We start from the raw sequence: 23659 nt of genomic DNA on the forward strand, positions 1-23659 counted from the left end.
TGGCAAGTAAATACATTCATGAACTTCTGCATAACAAAGAATGGGTAAATTGTGGAAAATAGTGTGTTTATTCTGCCAATAAGCACTATAAGAATATACATGTCTTTGATTTCCTTTTGTGGATAAACCTATGGAACTTATTGCATTTAACAGAAGAAATGTAACAGTCAGAATATAAAATAGCTCTTACAATTTCACATGTACCATAGAGTCTCCATGACAGCCGGTTAGTTTGATTGTTCAATAAAATTAGTACATTTTATACAATGTCATCATATTTAAATTATACCTATAACAGTGTAACTTCAACACAAAAACAAAACATGAGCCATCCTCGATTGGGTTTGGTGCCAGCAACAATTTGGGACTCGATAGTACATTTTTGCAATCTTCGATAATATATTTTCACAATCTTTGGTACACATTTGATCTTTGAAAGACTCTGACCAGGTAAAGTATAAACATTATAGTGCATTCATTGACGCATCAAAACAATGCAACAATAGCCTAAGGCAAAAAAATATAAAGCTCTATTTTTTTTTTTTTTAACACATCGCCGATGCAGTAAGAAGTGATTACACAGCAGAAGCAGGCATGACACCACCGAACAACCGATGACATTGCTGTGAGGTGCAACATTTTAGCTCTGACTGACCACAGCAGGCAAATCAGACAGCTGAGCCAGATTCAGCCACGAGCAGGGCAGACAGAGCTGAGGCATCTAACAGCACTACAACTACAGTGTTGGATGCCCAGGCTTCCCTCACGTTGAAGTGTAAGCCTGAGACAGTACAAGGTTGTTGTTTTTTTTACCTGATAGCATTGGATGCCCAGTATCTGACTGGCTAAGACACCAGTAGAAAGACAATGACAATGTCTGGTTTCCAGTTTAGTTAAAGGGAGTAGTGGCAGCGAATTAAACGCAGCACTATAATAGTCATCTCCAAAATGCATCACTGTACATGTGTCGGAGGCTTAGTGAGCAATAGAACCATAGTTCATTTCTCTTGATAAAAATACCAAGTTAGATGGTAGTGCTAGAGATGACATGTCTACCAAACAAGAAGCATGTTCACGAGTATAACAAAGGCCAATGAAATCCCTAAATTGCTTTTGATGCATAAGGCTACTGTTGGTGAGATTACATCCCTTAATATGACACAGTCAGTACTTCTCTCCCATCTCCACTTGCCTGCCTCTGTGTGTGTGTGTGTGTGTGTGTGTCTTCCATGCTTCCTTCATTCAATCCTGCATGTAAGACTAAACCAAGCATCTCTCAAACATTACTGATGTCCTCCTGTGATGGCCCATTACGCTCGTCCTCAGGCAGTGTGAACCGGATGGCTCGGCTTTTCTCCCAACCCCTCCTGATACGACTCAGCCGGAGAGCCACGCATGGCAGGGACAGAGCCAGCCTCCCCAGCAGCACAGCCAGCGGCAGGGCCAGCACCAGCAAGAAGGTGGGAGGGAGGTAGAAACGATACTGCTCCGGGTCCAAGCCCCGGTCCCAGCCATAGGTCAGCGTGTGGAGGGTGGCCATCAACAGGGCCATGTAGCCCAGTCTGGACTGGAAGGGAGAAAGAGAGAGGACCATGATAATTAATAACTTTGAGTTGAACTGAATCTGGGTGAAAGCCGGCTTCAGATGTACTCACAACAAATTAATTTGGTTTGAAATCCAGCATTTTCATTCAATACAATGTCAGGTCATGAGATCTGATGGCCAATTTCAAATCAAACTTTGTCACATGCGCCGAATACAACAACTGTAGACCTTACCGTGAAATGGTAAACCCTTAACCAAAAGTGCAGTTCAAGAAATAGAGTTAAGAAAATATTTACCAAATAAAATAAAGTAGAAATAATAAAAAGTAACAATAACGAGGCTATAAACAGGGGTACAGATTATCGAATCAGTGTGCAGGGGTACAGATTTATTTGTACATGTAGGTAGGGGTGAAGTGACTATGCATAGAAAATAAACAGCGAGTAGCAGCAGTGTAAAAAACAAATGGAGGGGGGGATCAATGTAATAGTCTGGTGGCCATTTGATTAATTGTTCAGCTGTCTTATGGCTTGGGGGTAGAAGCTGTTAAGGAGCCTTTTGGTCCTAGACCTGGCGCTCCGGTATCGCTTGAAAATGTCAGTTTAGACACTTTTAGCCCCGCGGCTTCGTGAATGTTGACCTGTTTAAAGGTCTTGCTCACATCGGCTACCGAGAGCGTTATCACACAGTAATCCAGAACAGCTTGTGCTCTTGTGCATGCTTCAGTGTTGCTTGCCTCGAAGCGAGCATAAAAGGCATTTAGCTCGTCTGGAAGGCTCGCGTCACTGGGCAGCTCGCTTCTGGGTTTCCCTTTGTAGTCCCTAATAGTTTTCAAGCACTGCCACATCCGACGAGTGTCAGAGCCGGTGTAGCAGGATTCAATCTTAATCCTGTATTGATAATTTGCTTGTTTGATGGTTCGTCTGAGGGCATAGCGGAATTTCTTATAGGCGTCCGGATTAGTGTCACACTCTTTGAAAGCGGCAGCTCTAACCTATAGCTCGATGCGGAATTTGCCTGTAATCCATGGCTTCTGGTTGGGATATGTACATATGGTCACTGTGGGGATGATGTCTTCGATGCACTTATTGATGAAGCCGATGACTGAGGCGGTATACTCCTCAATGTCATTGGATGAATCCCGGAACAAATTCCAGTCTGTGCTAGCAAAACAGTCCTGTAGCGTAGCATCCGCGTAATCTGAACACTTCCGTATTGAGCGAGTCACTGGTACTTCCTGCTTTAGTTTTTGCTTGTAAGCAGGAATCAGGAGGATAGAATTATGGTCAGATTTTCCAAATGGAGGGCGGGGGAGAGCTTTGTATGCATCTCGGTCTGTGGAGTAAAGGTGGTCTAGAGTTATTTTCTTCTGGTTAAGTTTGCCTGCATTAAAAGTCCCCGGCCACTAGGAGAGCCACTTCTGGGTGAATATTATATTTTATATTAAACGTTAAAATACACTTACAAACTCTTGAAATTATTATAATCCCCCCCCAATACATTGCCAATCAAACCCCTTTATGAAAGACTAAATGCAAATGAAGTTGGCCTACCCAGATGTACAGAACACCTGGGAGATGATTGTTGACCTTTGAACCTTCTACATAACCTTTTAGTAACTCAACATCTTAGTGAGGTGAAAGGAAGTGGTGATTTGAGTGGTATATTATATGTGCAGTATATTAGCTCATCATGGAAGCACGAGTGTAGTAAAGAGGCCCAAGGGAACAGTATGACCTACAAGCTCAACATTTGTCCTTAATGAGCCCCTGTAGTCAGCGTGTGTGTGTGTGTGTGTGTGTCTGTGTCCGTGTGTGTTCCCTCTAATTATTAGCACAGTACAGGGCACTACAGAGAGCAGCTGAATTATAATTACCCTTGACAGGTGGGAAGGTTCAGTCGTGACTCACCCATTTCATCCTCATCCCTAAATATACACGGAACAAAAATATAAACGCAGCATGTAAAGTGTTGGTCCTGAGCTGAAATAAAAATGTCCAGAAAATGTCCATACACTAAAAAAAGTGTATTTCTCTCAAATGTTGTGCACAGATTTGTTTACATTCTGTTTAGTGAGCATTTCTCCTTTGCCAAGATAATCCATCCACCTGACAGGTGTGGCATATCAAGAAGCTGATTAAACAGCTTGATCATTACACAGGTTCACCTTGTGCTAGGGACAATAAAAGGCCACTTTAAAATGAGAAGTTTTGTCACACAACACAATGCCACAGATGTCTCAAGTTGAGGGAGCGTGCAATTGGCATGCTGACTGAAGGAATGTCCACCAGAGCTGTTGCCAGATAATTGAATCTTCATTTCTATACCATAAACTGCCTCCTTAGTCGTTTTAAAGAATTTGGCAGTACGTCCAACCGGCCTCACAACCGCAGACCACGTGTAACCACACCAGCCCAGAACCTCCACACCTGTCTTCTTTACCTGCGGGATCATCTGAGGGGGGTGCATCTGCCTGTAATAAAGCCCTTTTGTGGAGAAAAACTCATTCTGATTGGCTGGGCCTGGCTCCCCAGTGGGTGGGCCTGGCTGCTAAGTGGGTGGGTCTACGCCCTTTAAGGCCCACCCATGTTTGCACTGTTGCCCAGTCATGTGAAATCCATAGATTAGGGCCTAATTTATTTATTTCAATTGACTGATTTCCTTATGAGAACTAACTCAGTAAAATCTTTGAAATTGTTGCATGTTGCGTTTATATTTTTGTACAGTATACATGTGTATTACTTAAAATACTTAATGTATCTAATTTTACCAATAATTATACAAGGCACTGTTAAGAGTCAGTGCGAGTTAACAGTTCCTAATACCAGCCTAACTCACTTAAAGCGATGGCCGTCTGTCGTCAGCACTACGAATCAGCTGGACTGAACTCACTACACTGTCTGGCTGGCTGCAAGCTTAAGGGACTGCAGGACTGTAATCTTGATGGAGAATAATGCTCAAATGTTTTACTGCGGCTTCGGGCTGTAGGCAGACAGGCCATTCTGACAGGCCAAGCAGAACCCAGGCCTTTTATCACACGAACTAGCAGCATGTGACTAATCTGGCGCCGACTGGATCAGCTTAGCATACATATGAAGGGAAAGTTCTAAATGCTCCAAAGGAGGACAAATCCCTGGAAAATGGAACCAGTAAAGTTCCCCCTTTATGAATTCCGCGGCATGCGAGGAGAAGAGTTGACACACACAGCTCAGAGGTTGTCTTTCTACAGTAGGCTACAATGTTAAATTTGTTTTGCCAAATGACTGCTTCATTGAACTAATGCTCATGTACACAGAAAAGGTGTCTGTGCAAATGCGCTGACCTGTACGAAGCTGAACTCCCTCCAGTTGAGCGAGTTGCCCACAGTGGGCAGTGAGGAGATAGCCAGCAGAGAGAGAAGGCCCAGGGCCAGGATGCCTATAGACAGATACAGCTCCATCCTCCACACCTCCTCCTCTACCCACGAGTCTTCCTGGCCTACCTTCACCTGCACAGTAAACACACATTGTTGCTTACTGCGATGTCAAGTGGTTACACTATGAATAAGCCATTACAAATGTTTTACCATATTGAAAACGTTCTAAATGCTGATGTAATGTTTTTAATGCTTTAGAACTATACATTTATAATAGCAATACTAATTCATTAATAGTATGTAGGCTAAACTATTTATAAATAGTTTACTGATGCTTTTCTCACCTGTTTGAAGGCAGCGTTGAGCAGATTGTAGCGAGCAGACCTGCGCATGGGCAAACACAGGCTGTAGACGGCGTGCAGCGCTGCGCAGAGGAAGGCACAGAGGCCCAACTGCTTCCGCTGCTGCAGCCAGCGATCCAACCAGTTGGGGAAACGCCTGTACTTGGTGCCCCACGACAGCTGCAGGAAGGCAGCCACAAGGCCAGGCAGGTAGACCAGAGCCAGGGTCACCAAGGCCACCGAGGGGAGTGTCACGTTTACCATCTCCACCGGAATTTTGTAGAATGTGCTCTTCCCTGCCGTGGCATACGGGTGGACGACGTCACGAAGAAAGTTGTAGGCGTAGAAGAAGAAGAAGAGGCTGAGGGTGGAGAGACATGGGACGCGCCACGAGGGGAAGAGGTACAGGGGGGTGTTCTCTATCTCCTGGGCAGAGGAGAGGCGGCCCATGTCAACAGGGATGAAGCCCAGACTGCGGCAGATCTGGAGTACAGCGCTCTTGGCCTTACTACTGTCACTGCAAATCAGCACCTGGATAGTAAAGAGGTGAGAGTCACAGAAGAGTGTCAGGGAAGGGAATCTTCACCAAGGAGAACCCAACTGAAGAGACACAATACTTTACCAATAGTCTACATCACATAGTTTAGCTACAATAACACCATATGACCAACACCTGTGATAATATGGTTGCAACATGAGAATATGTGAAACATGTAACATTACATAAACTGTGGACATTGTCCGGTTTAGAGCAAAAGACTATAAAACAGTACATCCAAATGTAATTCAGAGTAGTAATGTCTGTCTGTCTTCTCTGGCACTGTTGTGTGTGCAGAGGACTTAGGCTTTACCTGTCTGCTGCCGTCCCTTGGCCCCGTCTGCAGGCTCCAGGCCGAGATCACATTGAAGGCCTTCACCACACTGCTCTCTGGGAAGATATTGGCCAGCTGCTCCGCGTAGGACTGCTTATCCCTGTTGATCTTAGTACCATTACTAACATCCACCAGAGTCTTCCCCACTAGCGGCTCCCTCAGTCCAGCCAGGGTGGAGTAGTGCTCGGGGAAAAGGGCCACGAACACCAGGTCAGCCTGGGTGGCAGCCTGGTGCTGGGTGGTCACCTCAGCCTCCTCGGGAAAGAGGGAGGCACAGCGCTTGGGGTTGCGGCTACCCACTACCACCCGGTACCCAGAGGCTACCAGCCTGGTGGCTAAAGAGCGGGAAAAGTCACCTGTGCCCAGGATGCCAACCAAGGGGGTACCTGGATCAGAAATTGAGGTTTTGAGGTGTCTGGGGCTGGCACCACCAAGTATAAGAGGCTTCTTCATCTCCTCCTGGGGCATCCTGTCCTGAGCTGAAAAAAAAAAAGAAAGGTCGCTAACATTGTTAAATGTCTATCAATAGACAATTGTGTCTGTGCAGCATTCAATGTAAAGATGATTTTGTTATTGACACGGATTAACACTGATGTAACGTTGATTCAACTGGCAAACTAGCTAACGTAAACTCACCCCATTCCGTACAAATGTGCGCAACCGCAACGTTCAAACGAGGCTACAAAGGAAACTAATGGGACTGTAGTGACTTTGTTGACTTCAAAATCAGGGGTGTGAACTACGTTTCTATTCAAGCGTTGATCGACATGGTAATGGCTCTATAGTATTGGAGAAAAGTTGAAAAAAACGGACCCTCCGTTACATCGTGTAATGTACAGCACACATAAAGAAACTAGATCTGTATTACAATCTCTCTCCACCAGGTGTAGCACTTCTCTCATCGTTTAAAAACAAGAAATGGACAGTGACGGGGGTAAGGGGGATGGATACCTAGTCATTTTTTGCATCATTATTCTCAAAGCCGCTGTTTACTTCTAAGATCACCCTAGCACCGCCCTAAAAACCAGATTCAAATTCGACACAAACCTTCAAATAGGTATGTAATGACACATTATATCAACTCTTTGTAGTGTTTTATTTATATCTTATAGTCGATAAGGTGATAAATTGGACAGATCGAGTGAAAAAAAAGCTATTTTCCCACACAACATCTCTCCTTCTCACTATCACGCATTAATTTCGCTTCCCCACCCGCCATTTTTAAAAAGACCCTACGGGCTCATTGCCTGCTTGAATTATGCATAAACGGGCAGCGTTTAGGTCATGTAATTGATTCTGTTGGAAACGGGAGAAATTGTGCTTTACAGTGGTATTGACATTACAGTTGATCTGGAAGTATTATGTTTTGGGGGAGCTAAAATAAGGGCAATTGTACGGACCAAGGCGATGTACGAGTTTACGTGAATTTACGTTAGCTAATGCAACCTGCTTTATAACTGCTATAACTAACTAGCTAGCGAACATGTTACTACTACTACTAGGCCAGCGAAGTTACTAGCTATACATCCTTTATTTGTGCACACCTCAATACTTAGACATTGAGGTATTGAAGCCAGGGCTGCGCATATTGATATTCTAGCTAGCAAACGTTACTCCTACTCAAAGGAGAGCGAACGCTAAGTTACTTAGCTAGCTAACAGTTAGCTAGCTAGCTGTGCAGGCTAACGTTACCTACCTGTTATTGCTTGGTTGAAAGCAATGCTTGCTAGCTAACTTTTTTCTCCAAAATAAAGAACACGGAACTACCAACTCTTTTCGACAAACTTGGCCAACTTCTAAAAATGTCCTATTTATACTTTAACTAGCTAGCTACAGCAAAACAGTGGCCACAAATTATTGTTGAATTCATGTTTTTTGGCTCACCTTTCTCGACGTCTGTGTATTTATGTCTTGCGCTCATAACTTTGTGACTCAGAAATCCGTCCCCGCCCCAACTGCCCCCTCTGTGTGAAGAAGATAAGTTCTTCCCCAAACTGACATGAGAGTTAGCCTACAATAGGCTAGGACTGGCCATTCAGTTAACAGTAGCAACAGTATACGTAATTCCTATCAAGAAGACAGCAGTCAACCCATAATTAACATGGTTCGAAAAGCTCTGACTCGTATGTAAAATTGATTGTAGTGTCTGTGGGTATTTAGGATTTTTCTTTCAAGATGTTCTCTGTGGTGCATTCATTTTACATTGGATGTTTGGCTTGCTGTTATCACAAGTTTATTTTCCATGGGGATCTTAAATGCTGCTGTTTTAAAAGTCAGCCCAGGGATTTACTGTAAATTAAAAACATAGGCCCACTAAAAGTAAAAGGGAGATTTGACTGCAGGTCAGAGGCTGTCAACACTTGTCTGCCTTTGCCAACTGTAGAAGGTTAAATGTATCCTTCAGGCTTACATGGTTTCGTCTGTCTCTCTCTCTACTCACATAACCTACATTTGTCCATTTTCTATCCATTTGTAAATTATGGATATATATGACTATGACCTATGATGGAGATATTGTAGTCTAATTTTGGAAAGTCATGTGGCATTGATTGCGCAGTATGTTTTGACATGAGTAGGCTACATCTAAATGTTATGTGACTCCATTGCCATGCCTCTCCTATGTCAGACATCGCCATATATTGCTGCAGCATTTAAGGCCACTTTAAACTCTGACTTTACACTCCGAGATCCGTTATGGCATCAGTGTTTGTGGTTAACTTTCATCTCAGCCGACAGCTCTATCTGGGCTCATGTTGGATGCCAGGCATGTCCGAACCATTTCCCCGCCTGCCTTGCGCCCAAGCCCTGGCTGCTCCGCTGCATTACTGTAACCTTCCCGGCTCCATCGGTCAAGAGGAGCGCGTAAAGCTGGGATTTCTGTGGAAAGCCTCAGCCTTGATCACAGAATCACACAAATATATGACCATCGGCATCCTTTAACTCGTCCGTGACTGATTTGGAGTATAATATCACACTAATCCCTCTTGTAATCTAGAAATCACAGAGCATTTAATGTGATTTATTGGAAATAAATGACACAGGACCAACGTTTTTTCATGAAGATTGTATACATATTTCATATACATGAACCTGTGTTTCAGTCTATTTTAACATGTAATATTTCCCTTTGTGCCACCAACTGTAAGAATGCATTTGCCTATCAGCAGCAGAGAACCATTGCCACATTCAGTTTACTTACAGTGAGGGGCTAAGTTATTTCTCTTCTACAACATGTTTTAAGTGTATAATGTAAAGACTTGATTTGTAACAGAACAAGGGACTACTCACTCTGTGACTTCTAGGGTCAAAGGTCAACAGAGATCCAGCCAAGTCTAAAAACCTTTGTCCACATTATCCACTGGCACCACGTCATCCACTGCCCAAATCTTTCTCCCAGACTGAGGATATGTTGTCATTATGAGCTGGGCAGTGGGCGCTAATGCAGCCCAGCAGACCTTGACTCTGTGAGTCAGTCTCACGGCATCAGATAACGCAGACTGGGCTGGAGAACTGGGTCAGACTAGAGTTGGAGCCTGGGAGCAGACATGTATAGCCAGCAGTAGCAACTTATGGTCAGCGTATTGACAATGGAACACTTTGGTGCTTCAAAATTTGGACACATACACAGACAGCGGCGCAGATCAACGTAAAATTCTGTGTTTACCTGGGATTTTGCTGATGATATTTCAATGGGCATTGCTCAATGTGCTCACATGATTTCAAAAAAATCTATTGCATTGTACCCTATGTCAGTCTGCATGTTCCTAACTAAGGTTGGATATACTGTACTGGGCTATGTGACATTTGATTGAGTCCTCTACCTCCATTGGCCTCTGAAAAAATATCATCCTCCTAACGAGATATGTGATTAGGGAAATTGTACCCTATGAATCTACCACAGGGCAGCGGTCAGTTCATTGCAATGACCTCCATAGCATGGATAGTGGTGCGCCCTTGCCTCCCTCTTTCCATGGGTGTATTGTTCAAATCCCTGGTAAAGGTCACATCAGCAGCCATGTGAGTAATGAGGCAGTAAGTATTTATCCTTTGTTGATGGAAACAAATGTGTTTATACTGAACTGGGTGGAGCACCGAGATAATTCGGTTTCACTTGTGCTATATGAAACAGGTCCAACTTAATATAAAATTGATCCTCAAATTCGTTTTTTTTCTTCTAGATCTACACAATCAGATAAAAGCTCATAGATTTAACTTGTATACTTTTGTGAGTGGTGTATTTCTTTGATTGGTTGACATGTAAGCTATATATAGAAAAGAGGGGAGTTTTGAAATCCATTATAAACATTGTGGATCGTATAAGAACCAGTGTAGCGGAGTTTCCTTTTCTTTGGCCACTAAGAAACATAGTTATGTAGTTCCACAGATGTGTGTAAACCATGTCCTGTTGGCCTTCTCTTTGAGGAACTGTTTCATCTTGACTTGAAATGACTAATACAAACCTACATACTTCGATCACCACTAATCTCTTTGTGTATGTTTTCAGTGACCTGTTACTATATCATTTTGGATGATCGAGATATTCACACAGCTAAAGTGATAACATGAGATTGAATCTGTCTTGGAGATACCCAGGCCTGTTGATGATGAAATTATAGCTCAAATCCACCCACATCAGAAAAACAGTTTTCTGCCCCTCCCAAAAGATAGAATTTGTAGATAATTGGCCCTCTTTCTGGGACCAAGCCTGGCCTGTTGAGGAGTGTCGGACTCCATCCAAGCTGGAGGGGTGCTCTCATCTTATCTACGAACATAGACAGGGCTCTAACTCCACTAGCTCCACAATGAAATAGGGTGCAGGCCAGGCAACAGGCAGTTAGCCAGCCTGCCAGCTTAGTGGAGTCTGCCATTAGCACAGTCAGTGTAGTCAGCTCAGCTATCCCCATTGAGACCGTGTCTGTGCCTCGACTTAAGTTGGGCAAAACTAAACATGGCGGTGTTCGCCTTAGCAATCTCACTGGAATAAAGACCTCCTCCATTTCTGCCATTATTGAAAGAGATTGTGATGCCTCACATCTCAAAATAGGGATAATTAATGTTAGATACCTCACTTCCAAGGCAGTTACGGTCAATGAACTAATCACTGATCATAATCTTGATGTCATTGGCCTGACTGAAACATGGCTTAAGCCTGACAAATTTTCTGTGTTAAATAAATGAGGCCTCACCTCCTGGTTACACTAGTGACCATATCCCCTGCGCATCCCGCAAAGGCGGAGGTGTTGCTAACATTTATGATAGCAAATTTCAATTTCAATTCAAAAAATATATAATAATATGTTTGTCTTTTGAGCTTCCAGTCATGAAATCTATGCAGCCTACTCAATCACTTTTTATAGCTACTGTTTACAGGCCTCCTGGGCCATATTCAGCGTTCCTCACAGAGTTCCCTGAATTCCTATCGGACCTTGTAGACATGGAAGATAATATTCACATTTTTGGTGACTTTAATATTTACATGGAAAAGTCCACAGACACACTCCAAAAGGCTTCCGGAGCCATCATCGACTCAGTGGGTTTTATCCAACATGTCTCCGGACCTACTCACTGCCACGTCAAACCCTGGACCTAGTTTTGTCCTGTGGACTAAATGTTGTGGATCTAAATGTTTTTCCTCATAATCCTGGACTAATCGGACCACCATTGTATTGCGTTTGAGATCTCAACAAATAATCTTCTCAGACCCAAGCCAAGGGTCATCAAAAGTCGTGCTATAAATTCTCAGACATCCCAAAGATTCCTAGATGCCCTTACAGACTCCCTCCGCCTACCCAAGGACGTCAAAGTACAAAAATCAGTTAACCACCTAACTGAGGAACTCAATTTAACCTTGCGCAATACCCTAGATGCAGTCGCACCCCTATAAACAAAACATTTGTCATAAGAAAGTAGCTCCCTGGTATACAGAAAATACCCGAACTCTGAAGCAAGCTTCCAGAAAATTGGAACGGAAATGGCGCAACACCAAACTGGAAGTATCCCTATTAGGTTGGAAAGACAGTACCGTGCAGTATCGAAGAGCCCTCACTGCTGCTCGATCATCCTATTTTTCCAACTTAATTGAGGAAAATAAGAACAATCCAAAATGTATTTTTGATACTGTCGCAAAGCTAACTAAAAAGCAGCATTCCCCAAGAGAGGATGGCTTTCACTTCAGCAGTGATAAATTCATGAACTTCTTTGAGGAAATCATCATGATCATTAGAAAGCAAATTACAGACTCCTCTTAAATCTGCGTATTCCTCCAAAGCTCAGTTGTCCTGAGTCTGCACAACTCTGCCAGGACCTAGGATCAAGGGAGACACTCAAGTGTTTTAGTACTATATCTCTTGACACAATGATGAAAATAATCATGGCCTCTAAACCGTCAAGCTGCATACTGGACCCTATTCCAACTAAACTACTGAGTTATTTCCTGTGCTTGGCCCTCCTATGTTGAACATAATAAACAGGTCTCTATCCACCGGATGTGTACCAAACTCACTAAAAGTGGCAGTAATAAAGCCTCTCTTGAAAAAGCCAAACCTTGACCCAGAAAATATAAAGAACTATCGGCCTATATCGAATCTCCCATTCCTCTAAAAAAAAAATGAAAAAGCTTTCCATCTACATAACATTGCAAAAATCCGAAAATTTCTGTCCAAAAATGCAGAAAAATGAATTCATGCTTTTGTCACTTCTAGGTTAGACTACTGCAATGCTCTAGTTTCCGGCTACCTGGATAAAGCACTAAATAAACTTCAGTTAGTGCTAAACACGGCTGCTAGAATCTTCACTAGAACCCCCAAAATTTGATCATATTACTCCAGTGCTAGCCTCTCTACACTGGCTTCCTGTTAAGGCAAGGGCTGATTTCAAAGTTTTACTGCTAACCTACAAAGCATTACATGGGCTTGCTCTTACCCATTTTTCCGATTTGGTCCTGCCGTACATACCTACACGTATGCTACGGTCACAAGATGCAGGCCTCCTTACTGTCCCTAGAATGTCTAAACAAACAGCTGGAGGCAGGGCTTTCTCCTATAGAGCTCCATTTTTATGGAATGGTCTGCCTACCCATGAGAGATGAAGACTTGGTCTCAACCTTTAAGTCTTTATTGAAGGCTCATCTCTTCAGTAGGTCCTATGATTGAGTGTAGTCTGGCCCAGGAGTGGGAAGGTGAAAAGGAAAGGCTCTGGAGCAACGAACCGCCCTTGCTGTCTCTGCCTGGCCAGTTCCCATTTCTCCACTGGGATTCTCTGCCTCTAACCCTATTACAGGGGCTGAGTCACTGGCTTACTGGTGCTCTTCCATGCCGTCCCTGGGAGGGGTGCGTCACTTGAGTGGGTTGAGTCATTGACATCATTTTCCTGTGTGGGTTGGCGCCCCCCCCTTGGGTTGTGCCGTGGCGGAGATCTTTGTGGGCTGTACTCGGCGTTGTCTCAGGATGGCAAGTTGGTAGTTGAAGATATCCCTCTAGTGGTGTGGGGGCTGTGCTTTGGCAAAGTGGGTGGGGTTATATTCTGCCTGTTTGGCCCTGTCCGGGGGTATCGTCGGATGGGGCCACAGTGTCTCCCGACCACTCCTGTCTCAGCCTCCAGTATTTATGCTGCAGTAGTTTGTGTCGGGGATCTAGTGCCAGTCTGTTATATCTGGAGAATTTCGCCTGTCTTATCCGGTGTCCTGTGTGAATTTATGTATGCTCTCTCTAACTCTCTCTCTTTTTCTCGCTCTCGGAGGACCTGAGCCCTAGGACCATGCTTCAGGACTACCTGGCATGATGACTACTTGCTGTCCCCAGTACTGCTGCTCCAGTTTCAACTGTTCTGCCTGCGGATATGGAATTCTGAGCTGTTCACCGGACGTGCAACCTGTCCCAGACCTGCTGTTTTCAACTCTCTAGAGACAGCAGGAGATGTAGAGATACTCTGATGGATCGGCTACTGAAAAGCCAACTGACATTTACTCCTGAGGTGCTGACCTGTTGCACCCTCGACATCCATTTTGACCCTGCTGGTTACCTATGAACATTTGAACATCTCCACCCGGCACAGCCAGAAGAGGACTGGCCACCCCTCATAGCCTGGTTCCTCTCTAGGTTTCTTCCCAGGTTCTGGCTTTTCTAGGGAGTTTTTCCTAGCCAACATGCTTCTATACCTGCATTGCTTGCTGTTTGGGGTTTTAGGCTGGGTTTCTGTACAGCACTTTGAGATTTCAGCTGATGTAAGAAGGGCTTAAATAAATACATTTGATTTGAAATTTGATATGTCTGGATCTGACAGTGTGCCAGCAGCAGCTCATGTCCTCCACGTGTTAGTTTATCAACAATGGGACTCTGATAGTGTTGGGTTGAATCACCCTTTTCGTGTCTGAGATAGAGACATTTTTTCCCTTGCAATGGTGGGAAAAGCAACACATCAAAAGCAGGACATCAACTATGTCCATCACCTTATTTGTGTGGGTTTATTCCTCTTAGAAAAACCTACCAATGTCACAGCAATACAAACTGTCACGATCGTCATCAAGGAAATGACCGGACCAAGGTGCAGCGTGGTAAGCGTATTTTTTTTTATTTTAAATGTTGCCAACAAAACAATAAACAGAACGAACGAGAAGCTCCGTAAGGCTATACATGCCACTAACAAAGACAACAACCCACAAATAAGAAAAGGAAAAAAGGCTGCCTAAGTATGATTCCCAATCAGAGACAACGATAGACAGCTGTCCCTGATTGAGAATCATCCCTGACCAAAAGCAACAAACCAGAAAGCATAGACTTTCCCACCTGAGTCACATCCTGACCAAACAGACAGAGAACACAAACATCTAAACTGGCTACTGTTTCACACATCATTTTGGTATCCAACGGACTGATCGTGTGGGATTGCTAGGTTAGAATCTACTGTAGTTAAAATGAATAAATAACAGGCACAAGCAAATTTGTTCTCATTGGATTTTATTATGTAATATAAAACCAATCAGGGTATGCTTGAGTTTATTTATTTTAAAAAAAATATGCTATGCTCCACTGCGTCCTTTTTTTCCGGCAAAATAGCTTATGGGAGAAAGAAAAAAGTTTGACATCCCTTACCACAAACATACTTTAATGTTGAAAAGGTGGACTTACAGTATATCAACCACTGTAATTACATTTACTGAAATAGATTCATTTGGATTGTTGTGTCAAAAAAGGTGAGCTGGATTAAGTCATGTAGTACCTTAAAGGGCTTAAAAGGTCCAGTGGAAGAGTCAACCCATGTAGAAGGGAGTCCCAGGGTGATCCCCAGCAGAGTCCCATCCACCATCATCTGAACACAATTCAAGAGAGCCTTAATCAATTGTTACACCAAATGTAAACCATGTGCTACCAATTAGGATTTAGAATAGTCAATGGTGGACATTATTTTGTTCACCAGCCCAACAAGGCTTGTTACGAGAGTAGAGAGGATATTTACTGTTCAAAAGGGCACTTACCTTCTGGCACGCGCATCGGTGAGAGAGGTCTGAGCATGTGAACCAGGGAAGCGTCTGATATTCCAGACCCAGCTTTGGTAGTTGTACATGGATAACCTGGGTATTTGCCCATTGGAGCACCTGTTACTAATGGAAATCAGTGTTATATAAGGTAAATGACTAGCTGAAATCTCTCGCTCTCTCTCTGTGAAATGTGAGCTAGCTAAAGCACAATCACCTGCTCTCATTGAATATGGGTTAACTCCATTTTGGGCCGTTTGGCAATCCTGTGGTGGAGGTGAATTGAGGAAATTCTGTGCCCACTGACATCCCTGTGGTGGAGGGAAAAAATTCAATTGGCAGGGAGGAAGTAGAGTAGTTCTGGCCTTTGGAACTGAAGTGACTTTTTGTCTTTTTTTATGTCGCTGTGTCAGACCATTCAGCAGTTCATTTTTCTCCGGTGGTGGGACAAACTGGGAAAGGACATAAACACGAGAATTGCTGATTGCAGTTAAAATAGGACTTTGATTTACATATAAAAAAAGGGACAGTTTGGAGTGAGTAGCCTACCTCAAATCCATGAAGAGACTCAACTGCTACTGGACAAATGGGCAGCTCCAACATGGCGTGCTTCACTGGTGGAGAAATGGGCAGTTCAACCACGATGGGCTCCAGTGGAGGTGGAGGGAAGAAATGTGATAGGGCGGGAGGAGGCTGAGTTGTTCTGGCCTGTGGAACTGAAGTTTCCATGTCTGTCTGTCTTTTTCTGTGTCGCTGTGTCAGACCCTTCAGTGGATTATTTTTCCGCGGTGGTGGGAAAAACTGGGATAGGACATAAACAAATCAAATTGTATTCGTTACATACGCTGAATACAACAAGTGTAGACCTTACCGTGAAATGCTTACTCACAAGCCCTTAACCAACAATGAAGTTAAGAAATTAATAGTTAAGAAAAGATTGACTAAATAAGTCAAATAAAAAAGCCTACATAAATGTGTGAATTTCTTATTGGAGTTTAACTAGGACCATGATTTACATATTAAAAGAGATAGTTTGGAGTGAGTAGCCTACCTCAAATCTCTGAAGCGACTCAGCTTCCACTGGAGCGATAGGCAGCTCAAACATGACGTGCTTCACCGGTGGAGAGATGGAACGCTCAAACGTGATGTGCTTCACTGGTGGAGAGATGGGACGCTCGACCACGATGGGGTTCACTGAAGGAAAGATGGGCTATATATAGTGGTTTAGAAACAGAAGGTTAGTCCAGAAACAACACAAATAAATTAAACACAAATAAAAACCAATAAAAACAAACAGATATATGCCACCATGTGGCTGGATTGTTTACTTCAGAAGGAAACAACACTTTTTAAGATCTTCTGTTGAGATTTATTAAATGGCCTAAAACATACCTGTTTGCTTACTTATGAAAATGCAAACCATAATAATCATCCCCTCCCTCATCATCCATCTTAACTCCTGCGGTCTCATCCAATGAAGAAACGTACCTGTGCCCTACTCTGTGTGCACAACAGGGTAACACAACACCACATGACGAACTTAGATTGGTACTCCTGACACTTCTGCCATGCAATCTCAATCATCTCCTTAAGAGTCCCAACACTACAGGAGAGGAAACACACCAGGTTGTTTAGAATGGGTGGAAGGAGGCTTCACACCGTGGATATGAAACTGTCTTTCAATTTCAGATCTGAACTCAATCTAGGTACTCTGGGTAATCGAGGTCATCTGAAACTCCATTACATTGGTCCAAAATCTCAACGTAAAGGCAGTGTAATCATAGCACTCCAAATCCCAACATGAATGTACTGGAAGACAGTGTAGCTGTGCAGATGTCATTGCTGTGTTAATGAACAAAGTACTTACTTTGCAAGAAGCCCAGAGGATGCTGTGAGGACTCCAGGCTGTTCCTGTGGGCTCTGCTGAGGGAGATCAGAGGAAGTAGGGAGGGGGAGGGGGAGATAGGCAGGAGCATCGACAATCTGAGAAGAACCAGCCTCTATTCCCCAGTTGGCCCATTGATCAGGTTGATGCTGGTGGTTCACAGGTGGAGAGATGGGAAGCTCCACCACAATGAACTTCACTGGTGGAACGATGGGAAGCTCAAACGTGATGTGCTTCACTGGTGGACAGATGGGCCGATAAACAACGATGGGCTTCACTGGTGGAAAGACAGGAAGCTCAACCACGATGGGCTCCACTGGTAGAGAGATGGGCAGATCAACCATGATGGGCTTCACTGCTGGAGAGATGGGCAGCTCAACCATGATGGGCTTCACTGGTGGAGAGATGGGCAGCTTAACCATGATGGGCTTCACTGGTGGAGAGTCGGGCAGCTCAGCTACAATAGGCTCCACTGGAAGTGGAGGGAAGAAATCCTGGGCCCTTTGGCATCTCTTTGGTGGAGGTGGAGGGAAATAATCCGATAGGGCGGGAGGAGGCTGAGTAGTTATGGCCTGTGGAACTGAAATTTCCATGTCTTTCTGTCTTTTTTTATGTCGCTGTGTCAGGCCCGTCAGTGGCTTATTTGTCCACGGTGGTGGAGCAAAGTGGGAAAGGACCTCAACAAATCCAATCAAATTGCATTTGTTACATGCACTGAATACAACAAGTGTAGACCTTACCGTGAAATGCTTACTCAAAATGAAGTTAAGAAAAGATTTACTAAAATAGGACCATGATTTACAAATTGAAAGGGACAGTTTGTAGTGAGTAGCCTACCTCAAATCTCTGAAGCGACTCAGCCTCCACTGGAGCGATAAGCTGCTCAACCACAATGCTTTTCAGTGGTGGAGAGATGGGCAGCTCAACCACGATGGGTTTCACTGGTGATGAGATCGGCAGCTCCAACACGGTGAGCTTCACTGGTGGAATGATGCGCAGCTCAACAAGGTTGGGCTTCACTGGTGGAGAGATGGGATGCTCGACCACGTTGGGCTTCGCTGGTGGAGAGATGGGATGCTCGACCACGTTGGGCTTCACTGGTGGAGAGATGGGTAGCTCAGCTACAATGGGCTCCACTGGAGGTGGAGGGAAGAAATCCTCAGCCCTTTGGCATCTCTTTGGTGGAGGGAAATAATCCGATTGGGCGGGAGGAGGCTGAGTAGTTCTGTCCTGTGGAACTGAAGTTTCCATGTCTTCTTCTCTTTTTCTATGTCGCTGTGTCAGACCCTTCAGTTGCTTATTTTTCCACGGTGGTGGAGCAAAGTGGGAAAGGACATCAAGAAATCAATTTTGCATTTGTCACATGCACCGAACACAACAAGTGTAGACCTTACCGTAAAATGCTTACTCACAATGAAGTTAAGAAAATATTTACTAAATGAGCTAAAGTAAAAACAAAAAGACCATATTCAGAGGGGTTGGGTTAAATGAGGAAGTCACATTTCAGTTGAATGCATTCACATGTACAACTGACTAGGTATACAACTTTCCCTTTCCATATAAATGTGAGAATTGCTGATTGCAGTTAAAATAGGACCATGATTTACAAATTGAAAGGGATAGTTTGGAGTGAGTAGCCTACCTCAAATCTCTGAAGCGACTCAGCTTCCACTGGAGCGATAAGCAGCTCAACCACAATGGGCTTCACTGGTGGAGAGATGGGCAGCTCAACCACGATGGGCTCCACTGGTGGAGAGATGGGCAGCTCAACCACGATGGGCTCCACTGGTGGAGAGATGGGACATTCGACCACGATGGGCTTCATTGGTGGAGAGATGGGCAGCTCAACCACAATGGGCTCCACTGGTGGAGAGACGGGCAGCTCAATCACAATGGGCTCCACTGGTGGAGAGATGGGCAGCTCAACCACAATGGGCTCCACTGGTGGAGAGATGGGCAGCTCAACCACAATGGGCTCCACTGGTGGAGAGATGGGCAGCTCAACCACAATGGGCTCCACTGGTGGAGAGATGGGCAGTTCAACCACAATGGGCTCCACTGGTGGAAAGATCGGCGGCTCAACCACGAAGGGCTTCACTGGTGGAGAGATTTGCCATTCAACCACGACGGGCTTCACTGGTGGAGAAATGGGCAGCTCAACCACGACGGGCTTCACTGGTGGAGAAATGGGAAGCTCGACCATGATGGGCTTCACTGGTGGAGAAATGGGCAGCTCGACCACAATGGGCTTCACTGGTGGAGAAATGGGCAGCTCAACAATTATGGGCTTCACTGGTGGAGAGATGGGCAGCTGAACCACAATGGGCTTCACTGGTGGAGAGATGGGTAGCTCAACGACAATGGGCTTCACTGGTGGAGAGATGGGCAGCTCAACCACAATGGGCTTCACTGGTGGAGAAATGGGCAGCTCAACCATGATGGGCTTCACTGGTGGAGAGATGGGCAGCTCCACCATGATGGGCTTCACTGGTGGAGAGTCGGGCAGCTTAACCACAATGGGCTCCACTGGAGGTGGAGGGAAGAAATCCTCAGCCCTTTGGCATCTCTTTGGTGGAGGGAAATAATCCGATTGGGCGGGAGGAGGCTGAGTAGTTCTGTCCTGTGGAACTGAAGTTTCCATGTCTTCTTCTCTTTTTCTATGTCGCTGTGTCAGACCCTTCAGTTGCTTATTTTTCCACGGTGGTGGAGCAAAGTGGGAAAGGACATCAAGAAATCAATTTTGCATTTGTCACATGCACCGAACACAACAAGTGTAGACCTTACCGTAAAATGCTTACTCACAATGAAGTTAAGAAAATATTTACTAAATGAGCTAAAGTAAAAACAAAAAGACCATATTCAGAGGGGTTGGGTTAAATGAGGAAGTCACATTTCAGTTGAATGCATTCACATGTACAACTGACTAGGTATACAACTTTCCCTTTCCATATAAATGTGAGAATTGCTGATTGCAGTTAAAATAGGACCATGATTTACAAATTGAAAGGGATAGTTTGGAGTGAGTAGCCTACCTCAAATCTCTGAAGCGACTCAGCTTCCACTGGAGCGATAAGCAGCTCAACCACAATGGGCTTCACTGGTGGAGAGATGGGCAGCTCAACCACGATGGGCTCCACTGGTGGAGAGATGGGACACTCGACCACGATGGGCTTCATTGGTGGAGAGATGGGCAGCTCAACCACCAAGGGCTTCATTGATGGAGAGATGGGCAGCTCAACCACAATGGGCTTCACTGGTGGAGAGATGGGCAGCTCAACCACGATGGGCTCCACTGGTGGAGAGATCGGCAGCTCCAATACGGTGAGCTTCACTGGTGGAGAGATGGGCAGCTCAACCACAATGGGCTTCATTGGTGGAGAGATGGGCAGCTCAACCATGATGGGTTTCACTGGTGGAGAGATGGGACGCTCGACCACGATGGGCTTCACAGAAGGAACGATGGGCTATATATAGTGGTTTAGAAACATAAAGTTAGTCCAGACACAACACAAATAAATTACCATGTAATTGACACATGGCCTAAAACACACCTGTTTGCTTACTTATGAAAATGCAATCCATAACAATCATCCCCTCCCTCATCCATCCTAACTCATGCTGTCTCATCCAATGAAGAAACGTACCTGTGCCCTACTCTGTGTGCACAACAGGGTAACACAATACCACATGACGAACTTAGATTGGTACTCCTGACATTTCTGCCATGCAATCTCAATCATCTCCTTAAGAGTCCCACCACTACAGGAGAGGAAACACACCAGGTTGTTTAGAATGGGTGGAAGGAGGCTTCACACCGTGGATATGAAACTGTCTTTCAATTTCAGATCTGAACTCAATCTAGGTACTCTGGGTAATCGGAAACTCCATTTCATTGATCCAATATCTCAATCAACTTAACTGTAAAGGCAGTGTAATCATAGCACTCCAAATCCCAACATTAATGTACTGGAAGACAGTGTAGCTGTGCAGATGTCGTTGCTGTGTTAACGAACAAAGTACTTACTTTGCAAGAAGCCCAGAGGATGCTGTGAGGACTCCAGGCTGTTCCTGTGGGCTCTGCTGAGGGAGATCAGAGGAAGTAGGGAGGGGGAGATGGGCAGGAGCATCGACAATCTGAGAAGAACCAGCTTCCATTTCCCAGTTGGCCCCTTGACCACGTTGATGCTGGTGGTTGTAATAGTCCTTCCCGTTCTCATACTTGTACGCATACTCATACTTGTACTCGTTGTTGTTTAGGGTCCACCTCTCTGTAAAAAAGAATTAGAGCAGAAGCTTTATCCTCTCATATCCATAAAGGAATGTTAATAAAATGATACAACCAAGACCCAACTGAGGTGTGAAATACTTACCCCATTGGCCATGTTTTTCATTCCAGTGGAAATATCCATAATCGTCGCCCTTGTAAAACCCGTCCACATCAGCCTTAACAATATAATCAACACGGAGACAGTCAAACGAGAACAACTTTAAAGAGAGTAAAACCTGTTACTGAAGCAAAATAGCTGGAAGGTACAGTTTAAATTGAATCCCTTTTAATGTTATCAGAATGTATTGGGGGAAATCAAATCAAATTGTATTTGTCACATACACATGGTTAGCAGATGTTAATGCGAGTGTAGCGAAATGCTTGTGCTTCTAGTTCTGACAATGCAGTAATAACCAACAAGTAATCTAACCTAACAATTCCAAAACTACTACCTTATACACACAAGTGTAAAGGGATAAAGAATATGTACATAAAGATATATGAATGAGTGATGGTACAGAACGGCATAGGCAAGATGCAGTAGATGGTATCGAGTACAGTATATACATATGAGATGAGTAATGTAGGGTATATAAACAAAGTGGCATAGTTTAAAGTGGCTAGTGATACATGTATTACATAAAGATGCAGTAGATGATATAGAGTACAGTATATACATATGACAAGTAATGTAGGGTATGTAAACAAAGTGGCATAGTTAAAGTGGCTAGTGACACATGTGGCTAGTGATACATGTATTACATAAAGAGTCCTTAATTTAAACAATAACAAACTGGAGATGCCGCCTCTGTTTTGGGAAGAAAAAAAACAGAGGAATGGGCCTGGAGAAATGTAACCACTCAAATTCAGACGGAGCTGGCCATCCATGATATCCAAATGAGTTTTAACCATGTTTTAAGGTTATACAGTGTTGTTTTCATTACATTTACATTGTTTACACACATTGGATTAAAACAAGTTTATATGTTGTGTTCTGATGGGGTACGTATGACAATTGAATTAAGATCATGAGGCATGTACAAGTTATATTCTATAAGAATCAAACGGGTATATATCATTCATTAATAAATAACTAAGGGTTATAACTTTAAGGAACCAACCAGCTAATGTTGGGAATATCTTGAAAAACTCCTGATGTCAATGTTCGGTTACAACCAAACAGGGATCAAACTGGAACATTTCCAGGCCTATGTCCCTGGAATGTTCTGACCGCAACATCATTCTACTGATATTCCATGGACCTACAGGAAACGTTTTGAATGTTGCCAGAACTTTAGAGCCCTGAATGCTGATTGGCTGACAGCCGTGGTATATCAGACCAAATACTGCATATATAACAAAACATGTATTTTTACTGCTCTAATTACATTGGTAACCAGTTTATAATATCAATAAGGCACCTCAGGGGTTTGTGGTATATGGCCAATATACCACAGCTAAGGGCTGTATCCAGGCACTCCATGTTGCATCATGTTAAGAGCAGCCTTTAGCCGTGGTATATTGGCAATATACCACACCCCCCTCAGGGCTTATTGCTTAAGTAACCCACTGGGCACAGACATCATTTCAACATCTAGTTTTGATTTAATTTTGGTTAAGTTGTCAACTAAGGTGAACTCAACAGCAAAAATCACTGGGTACTTGCTAACTCTGGTCTATGGTGATAGTGTGGAGGAACGCACACTTCCGCCCTGGTCCAGAGCTAATAGGCTACTTGCTACCGCCCTGCTCCAGAGTGAAGTGTTTGATTACTCACATTATATGGATCCATAGTTGCAGGATCCATGTTTAGTCAATCTTCAACACAGACGCACTGCACCATCCAACTTCTCCGGTACAATTTCCGGTAAGGTCTCCAACATTCGGAACAACAGACCTTAATGTTTTCAGAGAGTGATGC

At 44.0% G+C, this 23659-nt stretch overlaps 1 protein-coding gene and 1 non-coding gene across 7 annotated transcripts; both read right to left on the bottom strand.

Moving 5' to 3' along the window:
• Positions 1–45: 45 nt before the first annotated feature.
• LOC110495831 (metalloreductase STEAP3) lies at positions 46–8243 on the bottom strand. 6 transcript variants are annotated; one of them, XM_021571298.3, is made up of 6 exons: positions 7999–8151; positions 6094–6593; positions 5246–5773; positions 4869–5033; positions 3423–3473; positions 46–1567 (listed from the first exon to the last, which is right to left on the bottom strand). In XM_021571298.3, the coding sequence occupies exons 1-5, from the start codon at positions 8033–8035 to the stop codon at positions 3468–3470; spliced, it is 1236 nt and encodes a 411-aa protein (XP_021426973.1). In that variant the 5' UTR covers positions 8036–8151; the 3' UTR covers positions 46–1567; positions 3423–3467. The 6 variants fall into 6 exon arrangements, with proteins under 6 accessions (XP_021426973.1, XP_090064237.1, XP_021426971.1 ...); XM_090208111.1 differs by having other exon boundaries at positions 7811–8033; XM_090208110.1 differs by lacking the exon at positions 46–1567 and adding an exon at positions 1914–2881 and having other exon boundaries at positions 7999–8141.
• A 6808-nt stretch (positions 8244–15051) lies between these two features.
• On the bottom strand, positions 15052–16387 carry LOC110495832 (uncharacterized). The gene is made up of 5 exons (XR_016488368.1): positions 16136–16387; positions 15804–16038; positions 15587–15712; positions 15331–15420; positions 15052–15167 (listed from the first exon to the last, which is right to left on the bottom strand). It is a non-coding gene; the product is annotated as an uncharacterized LOC110495832 (transcript).
• Between the last annotated feature and the right edge of the window lie 7272 nt (positions 16388–23659).

This window comes from Oncorhynchus mykiss, chromosome 18 (assembly GCF_057628025.1).
Source record: "Oncorhynchus mykiss isolate SJ-2025 chromosome 18, ASM5762802v1, whole genome shotgun sequence".
NCBI classification, from domain to species: domain Eukaryota; kingdom Metazoa; phylum Chordata; class Actinopteri; order Salmoniformes; family Salmonidae; genus Oncorhynchus; species Oncorhynchus mykiss.